This window comes from Orbicella franksi, chromosome 11 (assembly GCF_964199315.1).
Source record: "Orbicella franksi chromosome 11, jaOrbFran1.1, whole genome shotgun sequence".
In the NCBI taxonomy this organism is placed as follows: domain Eukaryota; kingdom Metazoa; phylum Cnidaria; class Anthozoa; order Scleractinia; family Merulinidae; genus Orbicella; species Orbicella franksi.
The window spans coordinates 7,163,686-7,176,900 of NC_138155.1; the positions used below are offsets into that span (position 1 = coordinate 7,163,686).

Here is a 13,215-nt window from a genome sequence, read left to right on the forward strand (position 1 = left end):
GGTCCTTTTTTCCCTTGCAAATTTCCATGTATATGGTGAATGAAAAGATATTCGTGTTATTGATATCTCAGCCATTTAAAAGCAAAACTGTTTTTTACATTTGTTTTTTACATTCGCTGGAATTCCGAGCTGTCTAGTTCCCGCGTAGAGCTACCGTAGATCGGGAACCGTGGTTTACCAGTGCAATAGAACATAGGTTTAGCAACTCTATTGACCAATCAGGGCGTGTGTAGTATCTCAGTTATTTTATAACAGAGTATAAAACATAAAAAAGCGTGTTTTATTGTTTTTCGCCACATTATCTCTATGTCATAAAGCAAATGAAGAAGCCGTGTTGAGGACACTCGAGAAATGTAGAAAGCACTCGCCTGCGGCTCGTGTTTTCTACATTTCCCTCGTGTTCTCAAATGCTCGTCCTGTTTTGTCACAGTGTAATACACGGCTTCAGCTTCTTTATTTGTTAAATAAAAATCTTTAAAAATATAATAATAATAATAATAATAATAATAATAATAATAAATCTAAAGCTGAAATAATGACACATAGCATGACCACAGGTAGCCTCTTTAATTTTTTTTTTCGTCTGATAACTTTACTATCCTTCATCTTCATCAATTTACATCTTTACTCTACATGCCCATTATCGTGATTAATTTTATAGCATTTTCTCCCGCATTTTTAACAATTACCCACGAGCGGGTTGGATATGAGCTGGTGGATAACCAACGAGGCGCCTAGTCCCGTGTTGGCTATAACCATCTCATATCCAACAAGCGCGAGTGGAATGATTTTTTAATTAAAAACTCCAATAAAATATAGCAAACTAGACTAGAATGACAATAAAAACGTTACCAACAATTCATTTGTACGCTTACCGTATTTCTGGAGCATGTTATAATGGTTCATAACCCATAATGGCTAAGCCAATGAAAGCTCTTGAATTTCATTATCCCATGATCCAGTTTTTTAAGAATTTTAATTATTTTATTTTTATAGTGCTGGCAAAACAAAGTCACGAAAAGAAAGACGAACTTACCCGTACCCAGTGGATGACGATATGGGACGCAGCAATCCAACATATGTTGGTACTGAAACTACTCAAACGAAGGATCCATTTCCTGTAGAAATGTGTGAATTATAGAAGCGCGGTCTTTTTTTTGACAAGATGATGCACAAGGCGCACCTAATGATTTCAGAAGACTTAATTTCAACCAGTCAGAGGTGTAGATTGCATAAAAGGGTGTTTTGCACTTTGCCTCTAACATCTTGGCTGATATATATCAGGAAAAGTACGTATACAATTATAGGCGATAACACCAGTTGCATATATGTGTGGAATTATGAAAACCGAGTCAATTTCAACATAACGATCCTGCCTCTTTTATCAAGAAAATATATAGTCCTTTTCAATCAATCAATCACAGGCAGTCTGTCACCACACACCCTACTCACCCACCTTGCTTGTGTGCGGCTGCCTGGCTTCCGATCCCTGAGCCTACACAGCACGGCGGGCAGTTGTCCTGCAAAGAAAATGACCAGTTTTACTGACAAAAATGCTCCTCTCTAGTTGTGTCTCCCCCCCCCCCCCTTCCACGCTAACTCTCGCTGGGCCTAGGCCATTGGCCCTTGGTATCAGCTGTTTGCCAGGAACCTGGGCTGTCTGCCCCAACCCTCCTTGACGGAACCCTACCTTGCTTTGCCCCAATTTTTACACGTTTTCTATAAATCCAGGCATTTATACAGGGGAGATTTTAACTAATTGTTTTAGCATTTAGGTTAATGGTAGAAAAATAAATTGATCGGTTTACTTTTTGTGAATTTTTATCGATGCTTCTACTAACATAGTGTCCATAGAATTTAATTAAGCGGGATTACAGCAGCTTTTTGAATTGGCTGTTTACAGTAAGGCGAAATTACATGTCCACATACTAGAATCTACCATGTTAAGGTTACTTCCCACCTTCAGAGGCCTAAAAAATCGTTTTTTTCTTTTATTGGACAAAATTTAAGTTCGTCATTTTATCCAGTGTTTCCAAAAGAAAAACATTAAAAATCTCAAAAAGCGGCCGAGTTATTTAGAAAAAACTTATTTTCAAATAAAGTTAATAAACTAGGAAGGTGTCACAATCTTGTCAACGGGCGAGAACCCCGGGGAAATTTTCGCGGCAAACGCTCACTGCTCGAATTTCATGTCATTTGCATATTTTTATTTACATCACGCACTTGACAAAAATTCCCACGTGGAAACTCTACGCTAACTCCTATGGAAAAATCAAAAGCAGAAAAAAGGCCTTGGGTAAAAAACACGAAAAACACCGGCCCAAAAAAGAAAGAAAAAGCTCCACATTGTCAAGGAAAGAAAAGAAAACCTTGCCGAAAGCGACAAAGGCTGTTGGTTTGGCCAAACGCCTTCGACAATCTCGACATCTGCTGAAGATCCGGAACGTTCGAATATCCTTGGAGCAAGTAGCTTAAAAAATCAAAGTCAACGTCAGTGCAGGCTGCAAACAAGATTCTTCGTCGGAATCTGGCGGAAGTGATGAAGAAAATGAAACCCACCCAAGGAAACTCATTTCAGCAATAAGGGTATTTTTTAAGCTGTCCGTCGATTCCTTAACGTCTTGTTTTTCAGCGGCACATTTTCCGCCTTAAACCTTTTTGGCGCGGGTTTTGCCTTTGCCTTTGCCTTTAGCGTCTTTGCCTATTATATTACGTCGCCATCCTGAATTGAACTCCACTGAGCAAGATAAAAAAAAACATGTTGCAATGCGATGCTTTTCCCGGGAAATCTTGATCTGTTGTCATAGACCCTAGGAGGTCCTGTTGTTCCATTGGTTTGCGGTTTCATTAGGCGTGATAATCTCCGGGCGTGGCACGAGTTGTTTACAAACCTTTACAACCTAAAATCTCGCATTTGATTTTTGGAGGAGTACATCCACCTTGAGCGAATTTATAGGGTATGCAGATTTGACGGATTTTCGTGAAATTTCGCCAGATCATTCCAGAGATAATGACAAACCAAAGTGTGTCGGGAAATTTTGATATTTAACACATTTTTCCCGTGGCGTCCATTTGCGCAACACGTCTCGCATGTTTTTAGCTACTCCAACTTTAGAAGTGGATATCTAGACAACCAATCAGAATATCGAAAAAGCCCGACACACTTTTGTTGATTGATGGCTTGTGGATAAGACTGTGCGGCCATTTTGCTCGTACTGAGGAATCCGATACCCGATAAATTCAATAGAAGAAGCCTCAGTCGTTTCACGCCTTACCGCCTCCTGACACTTCCTAAAAGAAAACATTGCTAAAGTTGTATTTTTTTCGTAAAGTACATTTATTAAGCTTTCTTATGATATATAGTTTGTTGGAGTTTCATTGAAACTGGCGCGCGTACAATTTTTTTCCCGAAGGGCACCCGCGAAGGTGGGAAGTAACCTTAAACCTCCTATAACAACTATATTATTCTTATTGATCAGTTCCTTCAACAAGAACAACAACAACTCTATTTAGGTCACACATTTACTTGTTATCCTGACGAACGTGCATGTCTCGGCTCAATCAAGACGATCGATAAAAAAAAAAAAAAAAAAAAAAAAAGCTAAGAATTCACCTCACCTCTTAAAGAATGATAGCGTCATTAAACAGGACGGAGGATTGAGACTGTCACTTGAATTTAAGCTTCGTTTGATTGTTTGCTTCTTTGTTTGTTTGCTTGCTTGTGTTCTTTAAACCATCTCGATTGTTAGACCCATTTCATGAAACGCTTTTTCTAAACTGACAAGGACTCTTAATATGGGCACTGTTACTTAAGTTACTTGGTATTGTGTATCTTAAAACTCTTAAACCTTGATCTAGTTCATAGATATAAGCCAACAGAACTGAGTTCAATAGGAGTAGGGATTTAAAAATTATGTTCTCCTGCACGTCGTTACTTTGAATACCAATAAAGAAGTTTTATAACGAACCTTGCAGGTATGCCAAAATTGTTCTTCCGCATAATATCCTATATTCTAAAACTATTTATCAATGAGATCGCACGTTTGATAAGTAGGATGCTGGACACTCTTCAGGACGACCTTTCGTCCAAATACTCATTTAAGCGTGTTTATGGTCGAGGTCTATTAATAATGGTAATAGGACTGAGTGGAGTCCAATTCGGTCTGTAATCATACAAGTGCGGAGTTAACAAGATCGGACGAACGTGAAGTGGGAGTGCGATTTGTTAATCAGGAGTATGATTACAGACAGAATTGGGCGACTCGATGTCCTATTACCAATTAATCATAACCATTACACTTTCCCACAAAAGTAAAAGTTTCATTTGAAAAAGAGCATTTAATAGTCATTTTTTTAATTATCATAGTTAAAGTATGAAGAATACCATACAAACTGGCTGTTAAGTTTCTTTCAGAACAGTGACCGGAGACTAAACCTCCACAATACTACAAAGTAAGTCTCTTGAATTGGTCATTATATTGATTGTAATCAACGTTGTGATTAGTGGATTTAGTGGAGAGGACTTGAAATAATTGGCTTATGTAACCGTACCGCCAACTGTCCGATTACAACTTTGCAGATTAATCAGAGCAAAATACAACTGTTTATGCTTCAATCACATTAAAAAAAAAAAAAAAAAAAAAAAAAAAAATGTAATTGTTATCATTAATATGTAAACAGAACAAGGCCAATATCCAGCCAACTTGAACAAGCAGGCTTGGTCGAGAAAGTATATATGGCAAAATGTTTTCCTTGCGAGATACCGACGGTACAAGGGTCATGGGAAGAAGGACGAATTACTCGAGAGAAATATCTTTTATCCTCAAGGGAACGCCTCCTCTATCTCCTGGGGTGATACTTGATACAAACCAGACTTAAGAACGATTGTGTGACCGTCATGGCTTGACACAAATACCATTGTGCGTGAATGTAAAGTTTGGTGTTAAGGGAAATACCCAGTGGGCAAGATATCCTCATCTTGCTTGCTCGGGTGGCCAATGACATCGCAGGAGTTGGTTTATTTTGTCTGCTAAATAATTTTTGTCCTAATTTGTGTATGCCCTAGCAGTGATATATATATATCAAGTCCTCAATCCGTGGTCTAGTGGTTTATATCCAATCTGTGGTCTACAGTCCGTAATCTGTGTTTCATACTAACCGGGATGGGAAGAGGGGGCTGATGCTGTGGGTTGGTAAAATGTGGAAAGTCAAATATAGCTCCTCCTAGAAGACTCGAGCCGATTGAGACTGTTAGAAGTTGTAAGATACTCCTGTAGTTCAAAATAAAAGGGAAGAGAAAGCGAAATATTTTGTACTGTTATGTATCTTGAGTAAAGTTTAATCTGACGACCGCTCTTTTTGGTTTATCTGTGGTCCAGTCGGATTGGTTAACCAGTGGTCGATTGCTTTGAATTTCTATATTTTTTTCATCCATTTTCATATTTATTAGGACTCACAAACATTACAGAACATAAGATATATATTAAAAATAAACATCAAACTAAGTTAACCTTCCTTTGGTTCAGTGTTCTTTTCTCGCTTGGAATTGAAAATGCTTTCCAGAAATTTCCAGACGTCCGGGATCTACTGGTGGTATCCTAATAGGGTTAATTCCTTTCGCCTCGTTACTTTCTACTAAGCTATATAACAAAACAATTCATTACTGGTCGAGATTCTTGGGAAAAAAAAAAAAACACAACAAAAACAAAAACAAAAACAAAACAAACAAACAAACAAACAAACTTGAATCTATATTTTCGACTGTTGTGAGTCATAAATCAAGTATAATCCAAATTGGTAGAGCAAGTTATTTATTATTGTTTCCATAAATGCTACAGTACAGTAAATGTGCTAATACGAAGTAATTACAGGTGGATGATTAATTAGTTCTCTTCTCTTGTGGTCGTCAATAGAGTGTTTTCACAGGACGTCTCGGCAGCCATATAAGTGTCCCAAAACAATGAAACAGTGGCTATTTCCGTGTTCCAAACCAATCCTGCGGGGGATCGAGTTAAACTTTTTTCCTTATCTAAACACTTTCTCTCGATTGTTCCAATATATTTGCGTTGGCTGCTGGCCAGGTAAATGGAAATGCTGTAAAGCTCTTCTAGGAAAATATTATTAAGGCAGTACATAGCGACTCGACCATATTTGGAGCTATTTATTACATATTGTATTAGCATAGTGTAAGCCGTTTTAATGTGGCAATATCCTCAACATTTCAACTTCTACGTCATCTCTAATCTGGGTGCTTTTTTGGGGGGAGCGCGTTCAACTTTATCCCAATTTTGTCGCCATCGCCTTTCAATATGGCGACAAATTTCGAGATCGGGCTTCACCCCTTCCACGTTCGCTTTTTTTTTTTGCTTTTTTCTCCCATTTGTTACGCCATCGTTAATTTTAAAGTTACTTACTTAAAGAAGTCTTAAAAAATAAACTTTCCTTCGCTTCATCTAAACGATTTAAGTGCATGAATAATCCAACTGTAAATCTATATCTAGCTCACTTTCCGACGGACACAAACAAACATATTTCGAACATTGTGACTTACTCTGATCTTTCACTCTCTTTTCTCAAGCAAATACGTAATTTCATGGCAAACAGCGTTTCTCAGTTTAGCTGAGTGTACTACTTAATGGTAATATTTAACGTCCGCGATTAAAGAAAGGTCGATCAAAAAAAAAAAGTTTCTTCAAATAACGCAAGCTGCAAACACGCCCTGGGTTATGGTCTCCTGGCCACACGTTTTGTTATTCAGCTAATCGACTTATCAGTAATTTAAAGGTTATCTACTTAAATTAAAGAAGTCTTAGCAAATGAACTTTCCTTTGATCCATCTAACCGATTTAGATGCACGGATAATCCAACTGTTTATCTCGATCTAAATCGGCTTTTCGACTTACACTGACGAACAAACCTCGAACATTGCGACTCACTCTGATCTTTCACTCTCTATTTTCAAACGAGTACGTAAACGTGTCACGAAAAGGATTTCTCAGTTAAGCTGAGTACAATATTAAACAGTAATATTTAATTTCCGCGGGAAAAAAAGAGGAAGAAGAAGAAGAAGAAGAAGAAGAAGAAGAAGAAGAAGAGCAAAAAATAACGCAAGATTTAAACAGGTTCCGGGTTATGGCCTTCGTCACTACATGCTTCTGTCGATTTATACCTTTGACTCCTGCGACTGATCATGAGCGACAGGGTTTTCGAAAAGAGAATCTAAATCGTTATCATTTGCATAGAGAGCGGGCGATGTTACATTAGCAGTATTGAGTTTGTCACCAGCAACAGCATCACAGTTTATGAAATTGTTCAGCCTCTTCTCAGGCATTTCCGAATATACTGAGTCGTTAACGCCGCAGCTCTCTGTGTTCATCTGCTGCAAGGCTTCTCTCTTTTCCATTGCAACATGATATTTTTCGAGACTAGGGTTGCTTTGACCAACCTTGTTCTTTGCAACGCAGCAAAACCGGCGGTACCTATAATGTAGAAGGGGAAGAAAAATCAGCGATGTGTGTAGATTCAAAGTTAACAAAAGGTGGTAATGGTGTGGTATGGGTTTTTCTCTTCTTCCCATGAATTTGCTCGATCTCAAAAGCAGTCACATATGTTTTAACGGCTATCGTCCTGTAGGCATTCGAAATGATTTGCCGTGCTCTAGCTAGTAAGCGAGCTCTGGTCAAGAGTGTGATAGCGGATCTCCGGCCGCCCGAAGGGCCGCCAAGTCGAGCCCCACACCCATATAGGAAAGAAAAGAAAACCCACGAATTGATTTTCTCGTGGTTATCATGGCTAGTGGTATTGCTCGTGGGCGCGTACGAACGACGACGACGACGACGACGACGATCGGTGTCGCGCAAGATGGCGGACATACTCTAGCTAAAAGGTTAACAGAGACATGCAGTCTTGATTTATAGCCTCCTTCTTTGATATTGGACATCCATGTTGTGGTCAATAGTCACCTTTTAAAACAAGGTATCTGTTGACCAGTATCACGTGACCATATCGCGGGCTCAAGTTTGAGCTCGTCGAGGTAACGTGTTATTTTTAAGTTCACAGTTGACCATAAGCTGTTTTTTTTTAAAATTATTATTATCATTGGATTGCGGGCTCATGTTAGGTTAACTTGTTGTAAACGGTACCTGTTGTTCGGAAGCCGGTTAATGCTAACCCAGCATTAAAACTTAACAGAAGTATAAATATTTATTGTATCCAAATGTTTTGTTCCGTGTATTTTGAGATTATTCAAACTCAAAACAGAAGGCCAAACAATATACAGAAAGCCTCACTGCAAAGTTACAAAACTAAAATCAAAATTCTCGCTTAACCTGGGTTATCTTAACCGGGCTTTGAACAACCTAGCCCAGGAGCTCCGCTTTTAGACTTGGCTAAGTCTATATATTGAATTTCTGAAGGGATTTTGAAGGTGACGACAGAGGGAATTGTTAGTTTACAGACAGAATGACACATGACGATCGATGAAAATCCTACCTTTGATTAATTTACTCAGAATTAGATTAATTGTCATAAAGGTTCATTTACATACCTGCAGTAGGCAGCTGTAGCTACTATGCCTATCATTGCAATCACTGCGATAAACGATACTGTTATGTAGACAGCGGTATTCTTTCCCTCTCTCGGAACTTTGTTGGACAAAACGCCTGCTGGCGAAATAAAGAAAACAATTCCTCGTACCTTTGACATTATTCGTAATTTTAACGAACCTGTAAATTACTTCTTATTGTTCAACTTTATTTTTCGTAGTTCATGATTATCGTTCTCGGTTTTTTGACCTTCCCTTTGGATTATAATAATCTAGCTATTTGGCGTTTCTTAATTTCCTGTACATTACGAAGACGACTTAAAACATCGCAACAGCTCCTTTCAAAAATTAAGCTACGGATCTTTGGACGCATGGAGAAAAATGGTTTTAATCTTCCACGACGTTAGGCCCTTTTTTATTTCGTTCGCCTTGCGTTCAACGCACGGTTTTGAGGACCTTTCAAAGGAAATTATTTATCTGCCCTATATAGTTTCGATATGTACATGTACTAACCCTTGACACATTCCTCACTGGACGCGCCTCCCAAGTTATCGGTCGACTTTCCTTCATCGCATTCTATACAACTGGCCTGGCCTTCCTTGTCTTGGTAACTGCCTTTACCACACAATACACATTTTGAACTGGTTTTATCATATGATGTTCCAACGGGACAAGCCACTGAATTGAAGAGAGACAGGTTACGTGTTAAAATACGCAGAGAGAAGTCCAAAAGTACCGCCTTTCTCCCTCGTTGACGCCCTCACGGACCCCTCACTGACGTCCTCACAGAGGCCCTCACTGATGTCCGCCCTGACAGCCAGCTTCGGAATATTTTCCCGGTGGGGCACGTACAAAAATGTGCGCCATATAATATCCTTGCATACGGCGGTTGCGCCCGCAGTACGAGCGGCAATCAAACCTGAGCTGTCCTACCGAAACGGTCATCGAAACGACACGATAATGGCCTTTTCCTTCGAAACAAGCTATAGCAAAAATAAAAACAATGCTAAAGTTGCTTTGGCTTCTTCTTATAGTTAACTTGACAATTCCGGGTTTAATTTGACGAGGAACCGCACATTTTGTATAAAATAACAGAGCTGTTATTCTACCTGGCGACAATCAAAGAATTACGAGCGAGTTGCCATGCCGGACGCCGGCAACACATTTTTGGCACCAAATTAGAAGCTTGGTGACACAAAATGTTTCATATTTTTCACTTTACAATCTAATAAGGTTTTTGGAATTGTAAATCCCTTTCTGTGACTATATAATGCCATACCCAGTGAGAAAATTTGCCTGATTTCAATGCCCTTCCTGTTAACTTACAATGACGTCAGGACAGTAAACTTTTCCCGCCTGCTGACTCCTGATTGGTCAATTCAAATTTCAGGCGCGCCAGCCGTATGCAAGGATATCATTATACCGACAAACTGAACGTTGAACAAAATTATGATAACAAGCGGTCGATATTTTTTTAATATTGACCGCAAAGATGGACGCTCCTAAAATAGTTTTGCTGGTTTGCTGTTTGAAACTCTGAACTAAGGGAAGTGTTTGTCGTGTGTAGCCACCATTATGGCTTGACGTCTAGGAGAACGCTTAGCCGTGTCGGATCTTTGATCATGAATCTGGGACTGCAAATCTAAGTAAATTGAGCTTTTATGATTCTTATATTTTCAATAAAATCTGTTCTTCTCTCACTAAGGAAGGTAATCAGTCGCAAGATGGTCCAACCGTATCCGGAGTAAAAATTTAAAAATAAACAATACTTACCACATCCCTTTCGATCAGCGCTCGTAAGAGAGCCAGCTGCACAAGTGACATTGGAGAAGAGATGTTGCAATGACGATCTATCAGCAGTACTGTTCGTTCCATTCAGACTTATCTGAAACTGCCCTGTAGCGACGGCGTACTGCACCTGAAACAATACTGCTTCGCTCCTCTCTTCAACATCATCTCCTGGCGAAGACGAATTTACGACCAGCGAGAAGAGAACTTCCATCGCCGGATCTATCGCTCTTCTCTTCTTTGTATTGGCTAACGAATCACATCCGGGAGTTGCTACGTCCTTTAGTTTGCATGCATGGCATCCTTGCACTGCTAAAAGCATGTCTCTGATTACCTTCTCGACTGCAGCGTACAGCTTTGCGAGACTTCGGAGGATGTTACATTGCAAACCGGGAAATTTAATTGAGAAGTGAAGTTCTATCTGTTTGGGGGCAGCCTTGCCTGTACGAGAATGAAAAGAAGAGTAATATAAGGATTCAAAACTCCGAAGAGTAAATTGCTTAGGGAACTGATTGCATTCTATTAGTTAGGTCTAAAAGAAAATGAGACACTTGCAATGTGATGCCTAAGCTTGTCAAACTAAACAATTTAACGTTGTGGTCAAAGTTTCTGACCTCAAGACCATTACGAAATATCATGTTCTCGCTGCTAATATGATAAGAAACTGAACATATTTCTTCAATCAATAAACCATTCACTCGATAAGAAAGCCATCCTTAATCCGGCAAAATGAGTTGATTCACAGAAAAATTATTATAAGGTTAGAATGTCATGTCCGGAGCGAGCTTTGCCCGTTTTGAAACTTTCTCGAGGATTCAAAGGCTTAATTGTACGACTCACTATTTTTAGGCAATATTCTCTAGGTCTCAATGTCAAAAACAACAGCGTGTAAGAAGTCAGGAAATGTAGCCTACCGGTTGGGCATAGAATAGTAATCCGAGGATGGTTTTGAAATACTGGTAAAAGGAAATTAGCGCTAGAGAGGCGTATTGTTTGGTTTTAAATTATCACGCGCAAAGCTTCCGTATCAGTAAAGAAAATAGCAATAGTAGAAGGAGTCCAAGTGTACGAGATAGCCAGCCTTTTGTACTTAACTGTGACACGCGCCTATTTTTCATTGGACAGGAGACTTCCATGGTTGCCAGATTAGAGCACAACCCGCAAACGGATAAGACATGGGAGATGCCTTGCGATAAAATAACATTATGCATTCGGTTATTGGCATAATATCTTTTTTTATTTCGGGCGGAAACTGGACACCTTTTGAGCGGGGAAGGAATGTATCCCTTTACACTTTAGCAGATCATACGTACTTGAACATTTTGGCAATACTGGCTTCTCCACGCCATTCCATTTCCAGTTTGTATCAGGACCACAGCCATATATAGTCACTGCCTTCGCACTGAACGAATAACCTTCATCGCAGGACATGATACACAGCAGTTTACCGGAAACCTTTCGACAATATATCGTCCCATTTCTAGGCTTATTCAGTACTGGACACTCTGCAGAAAAGGTGACAAAACACTATCAGCTTTCTTCGTGTATAGTATGATACAGATCATTCAAAGTGAACATATTTTCAGTTTCTAAGCTTCAAATATCAACCCATTTTGATACCAAGGTATTACAGCGGCTGTTTTGGCTTACATAACGTCTCAAGTCTTAAAAGGGACCGTAGGCATTTTTCATATCTCGGTTTATAATGCTACTTTAATTTTCTTTTCGTTCAAATTTTATCATTATAGATTGTATGGGTCATTAAGAGTAGCCAACGCCCGTCCCATGCTAGGATGATAGTCCATAAGAGTTGACAAAAAGTTATCATAGCCTTTGATATTAGCTAAGAATAGTCAAGCGAGAGTTTGAGATCGTGACATCTCCTGTGGTTGGTCCAAAAGTCTAAAACGTAAAAGACAGAAAAGCAGGTGAACGCAAAAGACACTGAAGCTGCTAAAACACCCTCACTTCTGAAAAAGATTGGCCAGGCCAAAGCCAGTGTTGGTAATGGCGAACAAATTCTTAAAAAGCACACGGGGAGTGAAGTATGGTACGGAAAACGTACTCTGGTCACCGATAGAGAGTACCGATTTCAGTGTTGCTATTTTCTTAACATAACGTATTCGTGGTATTCCTCTAAGTAGTGTTAAACTGAGCGATTCAAGACTTATAGCTTTATGACCCTTTAACCTTTTCCGTTGATGATCTTCTTCTCACAGTTGGTTCCCCAATAACCTTTGTTGCACTGGCAGTCATATCGGTTGATACTATCTGCACACGTGCCATTAATACAGGGATTTGAACTGCACTCGTCGATATTGATGTCACAGTGAGGACCTGAGAATCCGGCTTGGCATTTACAGTGGTAAAGTCCCTGGCGAGACTCGCAGTGAAGGAAGTGCGAGCAGTTAGTTGTACACATGTCCAAAGCTGCAAATAAAACAGTGAAAAAATATATATATATCCCACTATTGCAATAATGAAGTTTCGTACCATATTTTAAAAGCAGTCAGGCACTGCAAAATACTTCCTGGTCAGATGGGCAGTTTTCTTTGAATGAAAAGCTAGAGTCAGGTTTCTTATTAGAGTTCAAATAGTGCTGCTAAATAGTCGTCATTATAATAGTCTCGTACTCGGATCTCATCTTCAGGCTGAAAGTTGATATAAAGCGTTTTCACGTGACGTCATCAAATTCTTAAACCCATAAATAAAGAGCCACCAAAGTTTTTATCTTCACCAGGCCTAAGAAGTAGTAATTTTATATCTGTTTACAACTTTCCAGCTCAATAGTGTCCTTCGCCTGGATACCAGCCCATTTTGAATTTCAGAGTTATGGCGGTACGTGACATAAAGCTACGATCGCGTTTATCGAAAAATATGTATTT

The 13,215-nt window shown here is 39.3% G+C and overlaps 2 protein-coding genes across 2 annotated transcripts in view; one reads left to right on the plus strand and one right to left on the minus strand.

The window, feature by feature from the left end:
- LOC145502340 (uncharacterized) overlaps positions 1–2,299 on the plus strand; it is a 29,068-nt gene extending 26,769 nt beyond the window's left edge. The window contains exon 28 of the mRNA XM_081481618.1: positions 997–2,299. Within this exon, the coding sequence (XP_081337744.1) occupies positions 997–1,141 (145 nt within the window). The 3' untranslated portion in view covers positions 1,142–2,299. The remainder of the gene's footprint in view (positions 1–996) is intronic.
- Positions 2,300–4,855: 2,556 nt separating this feature from the next.
- Positions 4,856–13,215, minus strand: part of LOC145502333 (uncharacterized) — a 33,304-nt gene continuing 24,944 nt past the window's right edge. Inside the window, 6 exon segments of the mRNA XM_081481601.1 lie at positions 4,856–7,478; positions 8,546–8,663; positions 9,056–9,220; positions 10,316–10,771; positions 11,644–11,835; positions 12,521–12,760. Coding sequence (XP_081337727.1) covers positions 7,163–7,478; positions 8,546–8,663; positions 9,056–9,220; positions 10,316–10,771; positions 11,644–11,835; positions 12,521–12,760 — 1,487 coding nt within the window. The 3' untranslated portion in view covers positions 4,856–7,162.